Genomic DNA, 19,260 nt, shown 5'->3' with positions numbered 1-19,260 from the left:
AACCTTACCATCTTGCATATAGCGAGATCATGGTAAGAGGATCAAATTGGAAGTAGTCCACCACCATTACATTATGCACATATACACATACATGAAAATGGTAGTTACCAATAGCAAGGATATGAATGCTGGTCAATCAGATTGTTTCAGAGAGACATGAGAATCTGCTTCAAAGCTTACTTAAGCAAAACTCATGTCTCTATTCCATCTCTTTACACAAAAAGAAGAAAAGCCACCACTCTTTCTAAGGTAGGAGAGAATAAAACCAGCTCCATGTGCATCTCAGCATTTATAAACATACCTATGATTTTCTTAATATTTGATCTCTCACCTCTGGAAGCTGCAAAATGCACTTGCTAGCCTGAAGACATTGACTTCCTTCAGGACACAGGTGGGGGTCCTTCATCTTTTGGCTTCTGTACAAAACAAGATAAGAAGAACACAGGAAAATATTTATGCCTATGATTTAAAGTATGAGCAAAAAAAATAACAAACAGAATTCAGTAGCTGGAAAAAACTTCAGAAGCAAATAGTAAATAATAGCAGCCCTTGTATTATCAGATGAAGTTAACCATTTTACATTACACTACAAAACAGTGTAACCTTTTTACATGAGCCATTCTTTAAAAGATTTGTGACCATTCACACATTTCTATTCTCTGCGATCCAAGAACAGTACTTGAGCTATAAACACCACTAACTCTTGATTATTATTTTTTGTAGTGCATTCTTGTCCAGTCAATAAATTAGTCCTGGGAATTGCTACACCTGGTGCATGAGCCTTGGGGTATCTGCATGCAGACTTACACTGAAGTTTCAGCCCAATGTATTTTGGATGGGTTTAGCATTTAAAGAGTTGTGTCTTTTAAATGAGCTAAAACTTAGTTCATATGCAGGGTTCATCTATCCTTTAAAATGAAAAAGCTGGGACCAAAACTTATTTTCCTCATGCAAATATCCTAACTGAACATAATCAGAAAGTTCTAGCTTTAAAAGGTTAGAATGAAAATATACATGACAGGAAAGTATGCTAGTTATTTCTAATTAGGGGTTTGTAGACATTTTGTATATCTTAATTCTAATGATTCCCCATGGTTACATAAAATCATAATTCACAAAACTTTAAATCATCATCTGAACTATGCCACTGATGTATCACAGAAAATTTCCAGATTTAGAAGCCAATACAGTTGCCTGGTTAAAGGCATCAGCAATTGCTTTTCTATGTTAACAAAGATATTGCTAGACGTGTGTATTGTTACCTGCATGAAAAATATCTACGTGAAGCAGCTTTCAGCTTTTTTAGTTGTGTTTACATTTCAGAATTGGGCCTATCTTCTTGCTCTTCTGCTGAATATTTGTTAATGAGAAGATTCTAGATCAGGGGTGTTCAAACTTGGCCCTTTTATGACTTGTGGACTTCAACTCCCAGAATTCCTCAGCCAGTGCTTCTAAACCACTTAGAGAGGGCTGGAAAACGCTATGAAGCCGTATAGAGGTTTATGTGCTATTGCTACTATGTACACCAACTATGAAGGAATGTAGCTCTGGCCTTGCAAATAAGGAACTGGAGAATTGTTAAGGAGGAGCTTGCGAGACTCTGTTATTCTACCCTGAGATAAGAACATTTCTGGAATCCCTGCCATGTCAGTTCCTTGACCTTGCCCACCTAAAAGGAGTGATACCTAGAGCTTCTGGGGAAGATGTGCTATAAGTCTAACAAATAATAAAGAAATCTGTTCCTGCAATGAATTTTGGCATGATAGAAAATCCCAGAATCTTTTCTTTAGTTTTAATCACTCCTTGATTAAATTATTAATATTCACAGAGCAAATAAATACATGAAATTTATGGCTATGATAAAGTACATATGGACAGGTTCTCTATTATTCATCCTCTTTTTATGGCTATAAGGTACATAAGGACAGCTTCTCTAGTACTCACCCTCTTTTTACATAGTCTCCCCTACTGATTGTATCTGGTTCAATACAAACATTCATGAAGTCTTCTTCACGCTGAAACAAGTATTTCCAAAAGACAGATGTTAGTATTAATAACTCAGCATCCCGTAAATATTTTAGACAGATATATCTCTGAAAATATTTGCTTTTTCCTATGAGAAGACAGTCTAACATTTACTCATATATGCCTTAAAAAGACAAAGTCAGCTACTAAACGCAGCAGAAACTGTGGAAGGAACTTAAATAAACTATTAAGAATAAAAGTAAAAAGTGATTGTCTAAAATCAAGAAATAAAAAAGCAAATTTGAAGAGAGGCAAAGCCATGAAGACAAAGAACTTAGAAATAAACTTAACAAAGAAATTCAGAAAGATGTTAGAAGAGCCAAGAAGCAGTATTACAGCAACATCTATAAAGACATCAAAAATGAAAATACTGAAAAACAAGGAAACTCTTCTAAACAATCTCAGAATTCAGGACAAGGTTCCAACCTTGAATTGGTATGCCAAGAACGCCACCAGACAGATGGGAACTCATTCAGAGATCAAACAAAGATGGAAAGAGTGTGTTGAAATTCTACTGTATATAGTAGAAAAGTCAACACTCAAGATATCTTAGAAGATAGTCCCTATTTTTTTAAAAAAATCTATTACTAGAAGATGAAATTAGATAAACACTTATATTACCAAGTCAGAAGGCGACAGTTATTGATGGCATATTTATAGAAATATGGCAAGCAACAGATGAATCTGTAAAGGTATAACCAAACTGCCAGCAAATCTGGAGAATGAGACAGTAATCAACAGATTGGAAGATAACATTCTATATACCATATAGAGTCGTGGTGATGCAGTGGTTAAAATGCAGTATTGCAGACTAAATCAGCTCACTGCCAGGAGTTCAATCCTGACTGACTCAAGGTTGACTCAGTCTTCCATCCTTCTGAGGTTGGTAAAATGAGGAACCAGATTGTTGGGGGCAGATTTCCTAAGAAATGTATGATAAAGATATTACCTAGTAAGAATTTTCCAAGTGTAAAAGCTTGAGGACTTAAACTTAAGAGCCATGGTAATGCAGTAGTTAGATGCTATATTGTAGGTTAACTCTGTTGACTACCCGCAGTTCAATCCTGACCAGCTCAAGGTTGACTCAGTCTTCCATCCTTCTGAGGTTGGTAAAATGAGGATCCAGATTGTTGGGGGCAACATGCTGACTCTGTAAACCACTTAGAAGGTGCTATAAAGCACCATGAAGTGGTNTATATAAGTCTAAGTGCTCTTGCTATTGCTATATCAAAGAAAGATGACATAATAGAGTATGCAAACTGCTGTACAATAGCCTTAATTTCTAACAAAATAATACTTGGGATCACCAAACAAAGGTTAGAGCCCTACATGGAAAGAGTGATGCCAGATATTCAAGTTGGCTTTAGAAAAGGCCAAGAACATAAGATAGTACTGCTGATAAAAGCTGGATAACTGAGAAAGCCAAAGACTGCCAAAAAGAAGTCGATATGTGCTTCATTGATTATAGAAAGACTTTTGATTGTGTCAGTCATGTCAAACTGAAATGCATTTAGAAAAAATGGGAATCCCAGAAAATCTTATTGGACTTATATGAAAATTATACACAGGTCAGGAAGACACAGTCCAGATGGAACATGAAAAAATAGAATGTTTTCATATCTGCAAATGAATGGAATAAGACTGTATACTCTTGCCCTTTTTATTCAATCTATATACAGAATATAAATAAAGGGAAACTGGATAAGAAGAAGATGAATGTGATTTTAAGGCTGGAGAAAGAAACATCAATAATCTGCACTGTGCTGATGCACAACTTGATAGCTGAAAATGCAAATGATCTCCAAGCTCCAGTAGTAGTACATCTGAGTGAAAAAGGAGCATAGTGAAAAAAATCAGTCTCGGGTAAACATAAAGAAAAACAAACTAATGACAACAGATTCAGCAACCAGGTTTAAAATTGGCAACGAAGACTCTGAAGTGGTGGATAATTTCTGCCTTTAAGGATTGATTGTCAATAGTAAAGAAACGTACCACAGAATAGCACCTAATGGTCAAATTGGGGAAAAGTTGTTAAGGGGAATTGCACTTCTATTCTCTTACTTTCAGGTCAAGATTCTTGTTTTGAGTAGTGACAGAGAATTCAAGAGCAGACAGTGGAATTTCAAGCCAGGACTCTGGAGTCTCCTCCTTTGGGATTTCTGAGGTCCAAGAGAGAAAAGAAAATTAGGGGGAATGTTAGACAATGCACCATTTTATTTTGTTTGTTTCATCATTTTGTCCCTATTTTATTTATTATTTATGTTAAATTTATTTGCTGCCTATCTCACCGTAGGGCTGCTCCGGGTGGCTTACAATAATAATAAGGAAGAAAAATGAAAGACAGAAGGCAAACAGAAGTAAAATAATAGAACAATAAAATAAACAATGATTAAGGAACACAACGGAATAATGTTTCAATATGATAAGCAAAAAAAAAATGGATAGGTGGAAAGCAAACAGCAAGGAGGGGAGGTGGAGTTTGCTATCAATCTAGCAGCCCCCTCTACTGTGAAACTCCCCCATTTGGTTCCCATGCCAACCAGCAGGGCCAGGACTTCACATTGGGCATATTTTGCTTACCTTTGGGAGCGGGTGTCCAATAATACGCAAGCCTCTTGTAAAGCCTAATGTGTAAAGGAGGTCGAGATGTCTTCGGCTCTGGCTCCTCAGGTGGCCTTGGAACAGGGCCCAAATAGGTAAGGGAAGCGAGATGTTTCTGAGGCCACTCCTTGGAGTTTGGCAAAAAGGAAGGAAAGCATCAGTATTAACAGAGTATGACAATGCATGAGCATTCCAACGCAGAAACAGACTGAAGAAACTGGTGGCCACAAAACAGGTGCAGAGAGGTGACAGACAGCAAGATAGGAAATCACGGATAGGAAAAAGGCTATTTTCCCCATTCAGTTATTCCACTGGCTACTCTCCATTCTGATTTAGGGAATAAGGTCCTGAGGGGAGTGGTAGGGAGGGAAACATTAACCATCCCATTTTCTGTTTCTGCCCTTGTTAGCTATTTGCAACTGAATTATTCAGGTCATTTCCCACTGAATGCATAGGTCAATCATAAGCCCTATCATGTTTCACAAGGAAGAGCAAAAACATGCAGTCTTTAAACACAGCATCATCCCCCCTGCCAGAGAAAGCAGGATATGAAACAGCAAAAGTTACATAGGAGTTTGAACAGTAAAATGGCTATGGCTACCTTTTTAATAAACCACATGTACTGAAAAAAGCATGGAGCCTAGGTAAAAAATACATGGCCAAAAGCAGCAATGTTTTCATCTCAGAATTTCTGAATAAGAAATAGTGGCATGCAGAAACTTAATTTACTCTCCTGTTTCAATAAATGAAAGGATTTAAAGATTACACCCATTTTAATACTGATCCTAAAATCATGGAATGTAAGCACTGAAAAGTCCCTTAGAGATTATCCCTACTGTAGCATCCCTCACAGATGTCCATTCTGTCTCCCCTTAAATACCTTCACTGATGGAGAATCCACCACTGTTTCATTATTAAAAAACTCTTTCCATTTAGCAAATTTTCCTGATATCCAACTGACGTCTACTTTCTCATAACTGAATCTCGCTGTTTCTTCCCCCCTCTTCTGGAATAATTCTAAACAAATCCTTTCTATCTTCTACAGAAAGCCCTTCTGATTGTTGAAAATAGCTATCACATTTTCCTGCAAACTTCTCTCTTCCAGCTAAACATGTTCCCAAGCTTTCCTCTTAATTTTTTCCCCCCTTCAGGCACCTTATCATGCTCCAGTCCAATATCCTATCTCAAATGAGACAGCCAGAATTGGACACAATATTTTATGTGTATCAAAGAAGAAGAGAGGAGAACAATGGTGTCTCCCCTCTATCCTATGCACATATATTTTATTTTTCCTATCAAAATTAGGGTTTTGTATTTGTCCCTGCTGAAATTCACCTTGCTGGTTTTTGCTTGATGTTCTACCTTGTCAGATTCCTCATGAATCTTGCTACTAGCTAACTCTTAACTTTGTCTCATATGCAAATTTGATAATCATGTTTTCTAATTCCTCATCCAAATAATGTATAAATATATTAACAGCATTGGGTCTAGAAAAAAGCCTGACAAAAAGCCATTGGAGAGGACTGTACTTAGCTTTGTATTTAGCTAAGGATAGCATAATCCAGTCCACATTTTGTCAACTTCTCTATTTCCCTTGTTCAATAGGATGGATATGAGTAATATATTTCTTTCTGTGTCATAGCTACAAGCAAGCTGTGGATTCTGTGGTTTAAACCAAAGCAGGTAACATTTGTGATCCTTGGAGAATAGCTACATTTCGGTGGCAGAATTGTTAAAAATCAGCAATTCTGCTATTCAGAGATGGGGAATACATAATTACTATAATGTAAATTGTAGAATAGGCTTTCAAAACTTCCTTCCCCCAAAATTCAAAACGAAATTTTTGTCCATTCCTACAATTTGTCCAGTCCACAATTATATGTGACATTTTGTGTCCACCACAGCCTTCACCCCAACTGTTAAATATTAATCCTAAACCATTGTAATCTAACCAAACCTTTTCCACCTTCTGCTCCCTGTTCATCATTCCAAACTAATACTATGGCTAGTAATTACAGATATTGTTGTTCAAGATGAAGAGGGGCAGTGAACAAAGCGACTACCAATTGGGGATAGATGATCTCCATCAGGTCTTTGAATCATGCCTATCATTCAAGTTGCAGCATTTCAAAAATATGGAATGTTTTATTATTTGTTAAGAAATCAGTAGAAGGGCATTGACAGAAAATATGTGTCTCCTTTACATTATAATCCTTCAATATTTGAGAACTTTAAAATTACAGCAATTAACCCTTGTGCTCAATTTGAGACTGGCTGGCTGTAAGAGGCAAATTATCAACAGTCCTCTACGCTCTATTTATAGGCACCACCGACTGAATAGGGTGGATTATTAGCATTACAAATGCCTCAAGAGAGGACTGCACTAGAGGAAGACAGCAGAGTACAGTAGATTTTAATGGATCTCACGGCATCACAGCATCCCTTTGCTAATTTCTCTTTTGCTGATTTTACTCATAGTGCAGCAATATTTTTTTTAGCTGCCTTCCATGATTTTGTTTTATAAAAGGCCTTTGCTTCTGCCACTACCTGCTTGGCAAAATATACATCAAATGACTTCCTATCAGTTCCATCTTGAGTAGCAGTTTTAGATCTGTTTAAGGTACCTAAAATTATACAGTCGCAAACAATCCAAGTAGGATCGTGTGGCATGCACAAATACAAGAAGCTGCCTTCTAACAAGGATAACTAAATCTCAGACCTGTTATCAATTATCAGCAAAAAAAAAAATCCTTCTCAAGGGAGATACTGAGATTGAATCTGGAACCTTATTCTTCCCTCCCTCCATCAAATTTGGAAAACACACGACTCCTTCACAAAGGAGACTGCGGGAGACTGTGGTGGTGCATGCAGTCAAATATACGTTATAACATTAATCTGGATGCAATATTAGAACTGAATTTACATATGAGAAGATTCAGGACAAGGAAATACTTCTTTATACAACAAATAACTGCATTATGGAAGCTGAAACTATCAGTTCCATAGTGCAGTTATCTGTTGTATACCATCACTACCACATTCAACAATGACGAGTCAGGCTATTGAGGGTTACCAGTAGTACTAATACCTGTAACTCTTTCCTGAATCACAGAGTTTGTGTTAAATAGCTTCTAAGGGCTGGAGGGAAGGGAAGGGGAGAAGAACAAATGTCTTGTTATCCATCATTGTTATCATTTAGCTGACCATTGTGTGACAGAGGACTAGATGCACATAAAATGACTCTTTTTTAGTTTCCAATAATAATAATAATAACAACAACAACACCTTATTTTCCCCAAAATAAGACGTGGTCTTATTTTTTTTTCCCTCCAAAAGAGGTTTTATTTTCGGGGGGGTGTGTGTCTTTTCCATGGTCTCACCTTGCGGCACCGGCACCAACAGCCCCGCCCAGCCGGCCCACTTCTTCTGTGAAAGGAAATGACTTTGCAGCTGAAAATGGAGCTCCGCCCTGCATTTCACTGTCAGAGGCCTTCTGGAAAGGCCTCTGCAGCTGAGAAGCCGTAGCCTCTGATGGCGAAATGCAGGCCGGGGGACGCCACAGAAGAAGTGGGCCTGTGAGGCGAGGCAGGTGTCAATTCATGTGAGGCCTGGCTGCAACAGTAAGCGGGTGTGGGGTGCGTGGGGCAGCTCCACCCCCCCATCCCAGCTTGATTTTTAGGCATGTGCCTCACCCCAAAACTAGAGCTTATTTTGGGGATAGGGCTTATATTAGGCCCACCCTCCAAAATAAAAAAAATCTTACTTTTGGGGAAACACGGCAATATTATTATTAATAATAGTAATAATAATAATAATAATAACAATAACAACAATAATAAAAATAAAATGGGTAATTGATACTAGAGTCCCTTTACCTTTAATGTATTAAAAAAATGGGCTGCCTGGATTTTCAGAGGCCCAAGATACCAATATCTGGAACATAACAAAACAAAAAAAGTGAAACTAAGATCTAAAGAAAGCAATTAGCATTTTTAACACAATTTTTATTTTAAAAGCATTTGTTACACCTGTACACAATAATGAGACAATAAAAAAAGAATAGTGCAATTGGTTCTGGCTTCATGCTAATGCAGATGTGGCTTGTAAAATCTGGCTTGTCTAGAGGTCATCTGAATATAGCAGTCTAACATGTCATACCCAGCCTAGTCTGCTGAACTACAGTACTTAATTGCATATTGCAGTGTTTCTCAACCTTTGTGGATTTTAATTCCCAGAATTCCCCAGTCAGCTCTGCTGACTGGGGAATTCTGGGAGTTGAAGTCCACAGATCTTAAAGTCGCCAATGTTGAGAATCACTGACATATTGCTATTTCTATACTACTGGTACAGAATGAGGTTTTTCATCCTGCTTTTACTTCTTACTAAGCAAGGGTACTGAGATGGTAACTTCCGGCTGCAGAAGCCATACAAGGTGCATTCATATCTTAAAACTTTAATCAGTTTCTAAAAAGTGTAAGAGTTAAGAGAAGTTCAGGAAAAAAGTATACTAAAATAGAACAAAAACAAAAAAACAACGATTTGAATCTGCCTCTCAGAAGATTCACATAATCAGCCTACATACAAATATACAATGTCCTTATATCAATTCTAAAAGCAGCCTATTGTGCCCCTTTCCACATCTACCACAAATCAAAAGTTATCCCAGGCTAAACACAAGATAGCTCACTAGAAAGAAAGTACCTATTTCTTCAGAGGAGTACTTAGGAGGAAAACAGTAGTGAACTGTACATCTCAGTCCTGGGAGAGAGATAACCATTTAGATAACCGGTACATACATGTAGAACTCTGTATGAGTTTCCATGTGACACCTTATAACACTATACTCCTATATTGTATGGGTGACTATATATCATTATCAATCCTGTCTGGTTCAAAAATAGATATTCTCCAGATGACCATGGATGATCAATGGACACCAGATGGTTTTGTGATTACAGATACAGTACATAGTAGAAATCACAAATCCATTTCACGCAGTCCATGTCAAGTAGCTGTCTATGAATTAGGCAGGCTCTTAGTAAAATGCTATCACTCAAACTCTTTCTCAAGAGAGGGAAGAGCAATGCCTTGAGAAGAAGGAATCAATAATCAGAGCTGCAGAGCTATGGTCAAAAAACTTATGGAATGGGAACCAGAGGTAACAGAAATCTTTCAGCTACTTGGGCTAGAATAGATTGATAACAATAAATTTGGAAGTGTCTCAATGGAAGTAACATACAGGAGAAAAGATAGACACAAATACAGGCTCAAGGCAAATATTTACTTACTTGCTGACTTTTGCTCCAGCATCTCTATAAGACCCCCACCGTAAGCCGTTTACAGCAAATACTGGCTGTTCTTTGTTCCCCTTTCCATAAAGGAAAACACAAAAACAGAAATCTTGTTTTATACAGAGGCAGCCAGACCTTTACATTACATTAATCTAGTGATACTAGCATCAGCAGAATAAGTATGTATGGCTTTTATGCAAATAAAAATACTGACCATTCTATGTTATCTTGGCAAGTCCAATAGAAAAGAATGATAAATTATAATAAATTAATGCAAATTGGGTTTTAGCTCCATCTTTTCAACAGGGTGCCATTTAATTTTGTGAGCAAAAAGCAATACGGATTATTTAGCAACTTTGCTTGATGTGCCTTGCTGAAATAAAAGGATTCTCTTCCTCTTCTTCCTCCTTCTTCCTCCTTCCCTTCCCTCTCAGGCAACTATTTTCACTGTATGAAGCAGGTAACCTAAAGATAGCCAGATATGCTTCACAGAGTGAAATCATTGTGTGTTTCGGCAGTGGACAAAGTTATCTGCATCAATAACCAAAAAATTAAAAACAGAATTGCCTAGCTAAATAACCAATCAAGTACCTTATGCTATCTATGGTAATAATTCCTTTGCAATATATTTCTTTTGTAGACCTTAAAAAAGCTATTTTATATTAACTGGCTCTATCAAAACAAGTAATCACAATGGCATATGACCCAAAATAAGAATCTGCAGGTGTAGAAACAAAAATAACTTTCCAAAAATATAACATTTGCAAATGAAATATTGCTACCTTGATCTGCAATACATCAAGTTGAACTGTCTCTCCTCTCAGTATGGACAATGTGGCATCAGTGATACATCTTAAGGAAAAAAATAGAGAATAATATAGAAGTCAAGCAAATCTATCTCCAGTTAAAACATCTTGTATACCATTACTGGAAAAGTGTTATGCTGAAAAGTTTGCTATCAGTGTTGATGGCCTTAGGCTCAAGCCTGATATAATTAGCATCTCCTAACTTAGTATCTTCTAGAATTGCCTGCTAATATATTTTAACAAACAAGGAAACAAATAAAGGTGTTGGAACTTAACACCTACCATTATGTGGTATGTAGGGACTGCAAACTTTCTAGTTTTGCAAAATAGTTTGGTGAACTTCAATACCTTGAACTTCAGTATCACTCTGGAATGTTTGAAAGGATTGGGAATTGGAGACTGCTTCTTTCTTGAGTCTAACTGGACTGATGTTATTAGCACTGTTTCCGTAGATGTCTATGGAGATTCTCAGTCATCCAGGTCATGGTTGTCCCAAAGGTGCTTTTTTCACGAGGCAACTGGACTTTCTTCTTTTTCCTTTGAAGATGTTTCGCTTCTCATCCAAAAAGCTTCTTCAGCTCTGATTGGATGGTGGGGAATGGCAGGATTTATACTCCCTGCAGACAGCTGGTCATTTGCATTTTTTTAGCAAGTTCTTTAAGCCCCATTTGCACTACTCAAGTGACTCTGACGACACATGTAAGCCTCCAGGGGCTTCAACGACTGAGTAAAAGAATGCAAATGACCAGCTATCCGCAAGGAGTCTAAATCCTGCCATTTCCCACCATCCAGTCAGAGCTAAAGAAGCTTCTTGGATGAGAAGTAAAACGTCTTCAAAGAAAAAATAAGAAAGTCCAGTTGCCTTGTGAAAAAAAGCATCTTTGGGACTGTTTCTCTAGGCATCTTCATTGGCATCTTATTTTCCAGAATTCAAAAAACCAAGGACAACCTTATGATCAACACAAAGGGAAGGCCACTCAGGAAGAATTCTATTAAGAGGCCTTGATGCCTCCCTATTCTAAATATCAATAGGCTCCAGACAGAAATACCCTCCAATTACTGGGAAACCTGTCAAACCCAAAGCCTGGTGTGGACCAATTTAATTGCTCTTGTCCCTTGAGGGACAAGAGGAAGAGTCAAAACCAGACAATGGTCAGACAAGCAGCAGCTGAGTCCATAGAAAAAAATAGGTCTGTGGCAAATGTGTCAGAAGTTGGATTACAAAGGTGGAGAGAGATATACTTTCAGACTTGCAAATTTCTGTTAATGTAACATTACAATAAAGCAGAGGTAGTATATTTAAGGTGTGCTTCCTGTCTGGACTATCTTGCAAGGCTGACATGTCTCCATGTTTGTGGCATCAGCCAACCCCATAGTCACCCAGAAGTGACCTGTATCTTTTTCCCACCGTTGGACCATGACCATGTCAAAACTGAGTTGCTCTGACATTTAAACCAAACTTAATGGTTTTCCCCCAATCCCCAACACATTGGGCCTGTGATTATTTGGATAAGCCCATTGTTACTCTGGTGGCTGCCTCAAAATCCTGAACTTTCTCACAATAATTCTAGGGACAGCAGATTGAAATCACCCAACCTATCAGGCTAGGTGCTTCAGCTGTCAATCCAGAGGTGAGCTTGAACAGTTAGGCAGGGATGCCACTATGCAGCTGAAAGGACCAGACAACACAAACATCCCCAGCTTGTTCTAAGTCTTCCCAATCTAACATCAGATCATCTGAGTCCAAGTGTCTGTCAGGGTTGCCTGATAGAGAAGAGTCATTCTCCTACACTGACATCTTGGAGTTGAGACTGATGCAATATATGGAAATCAGGTGGATCTTTTTCAAACATCACCCTCCATCTTTACTCACCTATGTCAGTAATACCCTCTTTATCCCTAATCAAATCATGAATGACATCAGCCTTATTACAAAAAGAAGTAGCCTTCAGCAACATTAACTTGAGAAGGGCTTCAGCAAGACCACCAAGCTGGGATCAGAGCGATGGAAGGGGGGATTGGTTTTGTAAAACATGCCAAGCAAAAACCAAATAAAGTGCATTATCGCTTAGTGTGATCATAATAGATTTTAAGCTGTTCAGATGGAGATTTGTATCTTTGTTAAGCAACAGATAGGCACGCTTTCAGAGCAACAGATTTCATAATATTGCTAGAAAAGTAACAGAGTCCATATACTGTATCTGCAAAACACTTTTTAAAATACAAATAGATTAAAAATGAAATATACTGTTTTAAGTACTGAAAAAGTAAATGGATTTTCAATGTCACCATGAATTCATACTTACTGGACTTGGTTATCAATCTTAGTATAAAGTGTATGACTTAAAGTGCTGCTCTTTCCAAGAGGAATGAATCCAATGGGAATTTTACTGAAAGCTGCCTGGGAACAAGAACAAAACAAGTTGCATCAACTTAATTCAACTCCCTTTTTCATGGAGCACAATTTTGCTAAATATCATCTCCCCACCCCCCTCCACTTTTTCTCCATGGAATGGAACAGGCAGGCACTTCCTGAGAGACTGTAGCAAAGAATGGCTCAGAATAATGGATTATTTTGACAGCCCTCCAAGTGTTAATTGGTTCCAAAGAAGGCTTTGGTAATCATTAGGCGCATTGTTATGAAAAGCTGGCACACAGGCCCTAATCAACGTATGATTCCATTAGGAACCAGCTATCGATAATAAAGTGGAAGGTAGCATCTGGGCCATAGAGGAAACATTTATGCCTTGTTGGTCTCCAAGCAAAGTAGAGACAGAAATAAACACTGTAATTCAAAGCATCTTTCCCAGTAAAAAGAAAGTTCAACAGCACCCTGGCAATCAAACTGGTTGAACATGAATATACAATTAACCAACTCTTTTTAAACACATAGATTTACAAATGGTTCTTTATCTCTGCCAACTGGAGAAGAGGGAAAGAACAGAAGGGAACACAGTATGGATACAGAAGCGATTTGATTAAAAAGAAAAGAAAAAAAAAATCACATGATGAGTCATGGCTTAGAATTTGAAGTTTCAAATGCAGTCCCGATTTCTCTGGATATACAGGTAGTTCTCAACTTATGACCACAATAGAGCCCAAAATTTATGGTGCTAAGTGAGAAATTTGTTAAGTGAGTTTTGTCCCATTTTACGACTTTTCTTGCCACATTTGTTAAGTGAATCACTGCAGGTGTTAGTAACACGCTTGTTAAGTGAATCTGGCTTCCCCATTGACTTTGCTTGTCAGAAAGTTGCCAAAGGAGATTACATGACAACTGTCATAAATATGAGTCAGTTGTGAAGCATCTACATTTTTGATCATTTGATTATGGGATGCTGCAGTGGTCGTAAGTGTGAAAAATGGTCATTCAATGCTGTTGTAACTTCGAATGGTCACTAAATGAACTGTTGTAAGTCCCCTTACAGTGTCATAAGTTGTGCTCTTTGAAGAGTTATAGCAAAGTTATAGCAAATCAAGTTTAATAACCATGTAACCACAGTATCCTGAATCTCTGCAGATTATTGCAGCTTGCGGCACCCTTTCTCAAAAATCTAATTTATTTCATTATGGTTTTTCATGATTTCTGCCTACACATTTTTCTATTATTAAGTTCTCTACTGCAGTCCCCTTCCTCAATTGACTTTCTCCTCCTACCTCACAACAGGGGAGTCTGGATTTCTTGTCTTTCTGACCAGGGAGTTAATTAGACAGGATGTTACATGGGACTAGGACCTGCAGCATTTGCAGAATACCATTGCGCAGAATTAGTTTTGGGCTACACTGAAATAACATTGTGACACTTTATTATACAAGGTACAGTTGAAAAAAATGAGTGAACATTTATGAGAAATACTTTAATGCCAACCCACTAAAAAAAAAAGTAAGATGTGTATTTGCTCAGCACGGGAAGAATGAAGAAACACCACTAGACAAAGAGATAATCAAGAAGATATTGGACTGTGCTGAAATGGACAGACTTACATTGAAAATCAAAGGGAAAGAAGATACAGAATATTTTCAAATGTGGAATTTATTTTATCAATCGTTGGAAAAAAGGGGTAGAGACTAAGAATGTAACTTGTATTATTAAGCATACAAATTAAACCAGACAACGTGATGTTTATTAAGCACTAATCAAATGTAATAATAGAAAATTAATAACAAAGTTTGAAGGAAAAAAAGATGTGGAGGAAGTTCCTAAGCAGTGACAATGTATAATCTAGCACCTTCACAGAAATAGGAGAAAGGATAAGATACGTTTTCCAAGTGGTTGGGATAGCGAGAAGAATATGTATCACCTCTTATCATATAGCATCAAGAACATGCAAGCACCAAACAAAATTAGTTTGTGCTGATGTGAACTCTGATCAAGCTTATTGAAACGATAATCCTCACTTTTTAAGATCATCCTATAATCATTGGTAAATTAAAGTAGATACTAACTTGCACTAAAGCCATTAAAGCTACCTAATGAAGATTGATTTATACCTTAAAAATGTTTTTTTACTGCCACTTGAATCTCACTTTTGCACCATAATAATGCAATAGAAAGAATAGGATACCATGCTGCTTCTTATCATACCATTCTCAAGACACAAAGAGTTGTTGTGTAATCCTGCCATTGATGGCAATCCAAATATACAAAGTAAATACTTCTCAAGTGTGAAATAGTGCTGGAGTGATAAGAAACATATTCTCTGTTCACTCTATCACTGACCCATTGTTTATTTATCCAAGAATGTTTTCACTGTGTGGGTAATGTGGAATAGATGGAAGGACTTCATAATGGTCTTTGGTAAGCTGCCACAACATAATTTATTTAATTATTTGTATCCTGCCTTTATTGTTTTTACAAATAACTCAAGGTGGTGAACGTATCCAACATGCTATACCTTTTGGCCAATTTTTTTTTTCAACTATAAAGGTTTTTTTTAAACTGAAATGCATCAATTCTGAAATATAATTGTGTCTCTCCATTGATCATACCTCTACACAGCAACTGTGTAGTTCTAGTTGATAATGATCCTTTAAATATTTGACTGAATCATTAAAATGCCTCCTCCTCTTTGTTGGGGCGGGAGGGGAAAATTCTAGTAAAACATGGAATAAGTTATGTTAATACATAAGCTGAAATTCTTGATATAAAGCCATATATCCTTAAGTTTCTCTTGACATATTAGAAGTGGAAGTCACTCAGTAAAATTCCAATCCAGATTCCCTTAATATATATTCAGCAGATAAGTTAAAGTAGGGGAGAAGATGCAGCCTTGTTACATTCCTTTGCCAACCTGGAACCACTTTGTTTCACTATGATCCGCCTGCATGGTAGCTTCCTGTTCCGATTATAAATTTCTCTTGAGTACAATGAGATATTCTGTGATTCTGTTATATTTAGCTGGAGCTTATCAAAAGCTGATCCACTTCAAAACAGCAGGCTAATTTTCCATAAGATAATAAATAGGTTTTCACTTTGTTTCATTTCAAAATGAAGATGATGGCTCATATAAAAGCAATGCTTCTGCACATAGAAATACGAGCATCTGGACTCCATTTGCATTCTCCCTCACATGTGGAATGGAATTCTATGGTAACAGCCTCCACTTCCATCATTAAGAATCAGGAAGGCAGGGTACAAATTTACAAGTTCAGGTACAATTGATGAAAAGCTAGATGAAACACCAAGAAATTAGTAGGGCTTACAATTTAATATTAACAAGTAATAATTACTGACTATAAAAATTACAGGATGGCTAGAATTTTGAAATTAAATTTGCACTAGAAAAATATACCTTACCTCATCTGCTCTTCGGAGGAGCCCAGTTATAACCTGAAAAGAAAGAAAAGGAAGGAAGGAAGGAAGGAAGGAAGGAAGGAAGGAAGGAAGGAAGGAAGGAAGGAAGGAAGGCTTTACTTTGTATATCATTTAAACACAAATATGCACAAACATGAAGAAGAGTTTCTGAACATGTCTTGTGTACATGAGCCCATAGGTTGAGATAATCTGCAGATTTAGAGAACAGATAACCTCTTCTAGTGATAACTTAAAGGTTTACAATCACCCAAAGCTTCCATATATTAAGATTATAATTTATGATAAAAAATTAAAAGTTTTTCTGTTTTCAGTATAGATTAGGTCAGTGATGGCGAACCTTTTAGAGACCGAGTGCCCAAACTGCAATCCAAAACCCACTTATGCATCGTCAGGTGCCGGGTGGGTGTGGCCCATTGGGTGGGCATGGCTGCGGTGGTAACGGCAGACTGGGTGGGACTAAAAAGTTCAATCAATCAATTCCAACTTTGCAAGATCTTTTTTTTTTTCATGAGAAGTTGAAATTGACTGATTGATTGAACCTTTTTTCTTTTGCACATGGCGGCGGAGGCCTAAAGCGAAAAGGTTTTATTAAACCCAGATGAAGGCCTAGGGCTGGGGCGATGGCGTGTGTGCCCACAGAGAACGCTCTGAGTGCCGCCTCTGGCACCCGTGCCATAGGTTCGCCACCACTGGATTAGGTGCTGGAGAAAAGATGGGTAGAAAAAAATCTCACAGTACCTCTTGCACTGTTCCATCGCCACCTGCAATGATGATCATATCAGTGTTTTCCATCAGCTCCAACAACTTCTTTGCTTGCCCTTCATAATCTGTCTGAGTTAACAAGAAACACATTGCATTTAACACTCTTCTGCTTCAAATGAAAAGCCATGCAATATATCCTTTATACAACCTTCACAATACTAACTCAGAACAGTTTAACAATTTCACCTTTTCCCTTCCTTTCATTTTTAACACCCTCATCACCAAACTCAAGCCTTCCAAATGAATATATTCTGAAAGAGCCAAAATACCATTCTTAACCAATCTCAAATACTTTGTAGCAGTTCTGAGGTGGGGATGTATTCTGCTTCTCAAAGAAGAATTACCAACTCTTCTGCCTGCATGTTGCGATAAATAACTGATATGTCAAAATACTATATTATATCTATCCTTAAAAATTAAAGACTTAGCTTTTTCCTAAAAAAGATATGGTTTATTTTTTAAAAAATAGTAATTATCAACTAGAGGATTTATTTTCCCTTTTCCCTTAGGAAAAACTGGGTTGTGGCTAAAATATACCAAAAGAGGAATTCTTTTTTCCAGGAAGAGACATTGCAAAACTCTCTTTAGTCTTTACCTTCACCACAGTCACATCCAGACCAGATAAGTGGAGAATTGGGGCTGCATTCTTTTCAAAAAGAGTCCTGGCTTTGCTAGAAAGGAAAAAGTGCAGATAATGTATGAGGTTTTTATTCAAGTCAGTTGTGTTAAAGCAGAAATGTCAAATTCTTAATAATAATAATAATAAATGCAATATGCAATATGCCCCTAGCAAAATCTAGCAGCCAAGGAAACCAAACAGAAGCCATCACCTAAGAGAACCAATCTTGTTTTATCAGTTAAACCCAGTAGCTATTTGACATTTCTTTTTATATGTAAAATGAGTCATCCGTCTATAGCTCTAAAATGCCTGTAATTCACATTTCCCATCAATAAAAACAAATCTGTGGGAAAGGAGATTAACAAAGAAATATATCAGGCAAGGATGACATCAAACAATATATACTTTATTTATTAAATTATGGTTTTATCCTGTCCTAAGTGTATCTTACCTTTTGGGCACCAGGGACCGGTTCTGTGGAGAAAGGTTTTTCCACAGACCGGAGAGTGTGTGGTTTTGTGTGCTGCCTGCATCCCACGGATGGGGCTTTGCTTGTTTGTGCAGACCAGTTGTTGGTATGCCATGGCCCAGTACCGGTCCGCGGACTGGGGATTGAGACCCCTGTCTTAGAGAATCAGTTTCACGTAGTAGTTAAAGCATCAGGCTTGAAACGGGGAGATTGTGAGTTCTAGTTCTGTCTTAGGCACAAAGCCATCTAGGTCAGTGTTTCTCAACCTTGACAATTTTAAGGCATGTGGACTTCAACTCCCAGAATTCCACAGCCAGCATTGCTGGCTGTGGAATTCTGGGAGTTGAAGTCCACATGCCTTAAAATTGTCAAGGTTGAGAAACACTGACCTAGGTGACCTTGGGCTAATCACTTTCTCTCATACCTAGGAAGGTGACAATAGCAAACCACTTATGAAAAACCTTGCCAAGAAAGCTGGAGGGGTTGAATGGAAGAAAACAAAAGTGCATCTTAGGACACCATATCTGGTCCTTCACTTTCTCTCCCCAAAGTCCACACAATTTTATCCTAGTAAATGTCTTGATGGGAGATAAGATAGGCAAACAGAGTGAATGCCCAAAGTCATTCAGTAATCTTCCTATATAAGCCGGGATTTGAATGTGGATCTTCCTAGTCCTAAAACCAGGGCTTTTTTTCTCGGAGAAAAGGTGGCGGAACTCAAACCTGGCCACGCCCTCATCAAACCCTAGGACCGCCCCTTTAGAGAACAGGAATGCAAGTAAAATTTGGGAGGGGCTATTTCCGGTGTGGGAGGGGCTATTTCCGGTGCGGCCGGCCCGGAAAAAGGTGCCGGAACGCGGTTCCGCCGCGTT

At 37.8% G+C, this 19,260-nt stretch overlaps 1 protein-coding gene across 1 annotated transcript in view; it reads right to left on the bottom strand.

The window, feature by feature from the left end:
- Positions 1-19,260, bottom strand: part of AGK (acylglycerol kinase) — a 37,396-nt gene that overhangs the window by 2,122 nt on the left and 16,014 nt on the right. Inside the window, exons 5-15 of the mRNA XM_015819021.1 lie at positions 17,896-17,971; positions 17,277-17,369; positions 16,521-16,553; positions 13,030-13,124; positions 10,700-10,769; positions 9,915-9,994; positions 8,502-8,559; positions 4,606-4,753; positions 4,087-4,184; positions 1,945-2,015; positions 332-416 (exon numbers count right to left, since the gene is read on the bottom strand). Coding sequence (XP_015674507.1) covers positions 332-416; positions 1,945-2,015; positions 4,087-4,184; positions 4,606-4,753; positions 8,502-8,559; positions 9,915-9,994; positions 10,700-10,769; positions 13,030-13,124; positions 16,521-16,553; positions 17,277-17,369; positions 17,896-17,971 — 907 coding nt within the window. The remainder of the gene's footprint in view (positions 1-331; positions 417-1,944; positions 2,016-4,086; positions 4,185-4,605; positions 4,754-8,501; positions 8,560-9,914; positions 9,995-10,699; positions 10,770-13,029; positions 13,125-16,520; positions 16,554-17,276; positions 17,370-17,895; positions 17,972-19,260) is intronic.

The sequence above is a fragment of the Protobothrops mucrosquamatus genome, unplaced genomic scaffold (assembly GCF_001527695.2).
Source record: "Protobothrops mucrosquamatus isolate PMUCROS unplaced genomic scaffold, P.Mucros_1.0 scaffold849, whole genome shotgun sequence".
In the NCBI taxonomy this organism is placed as follows: Eukaryota; Metazoa; Chordata; class Lepidosauria; order Squamata; family Viperidae; genus Protobothrops; species Protobothrops mucrosquamatus.
This window is presented reverse-complemented; position numbering and strand designations above follow the sequence as displayed.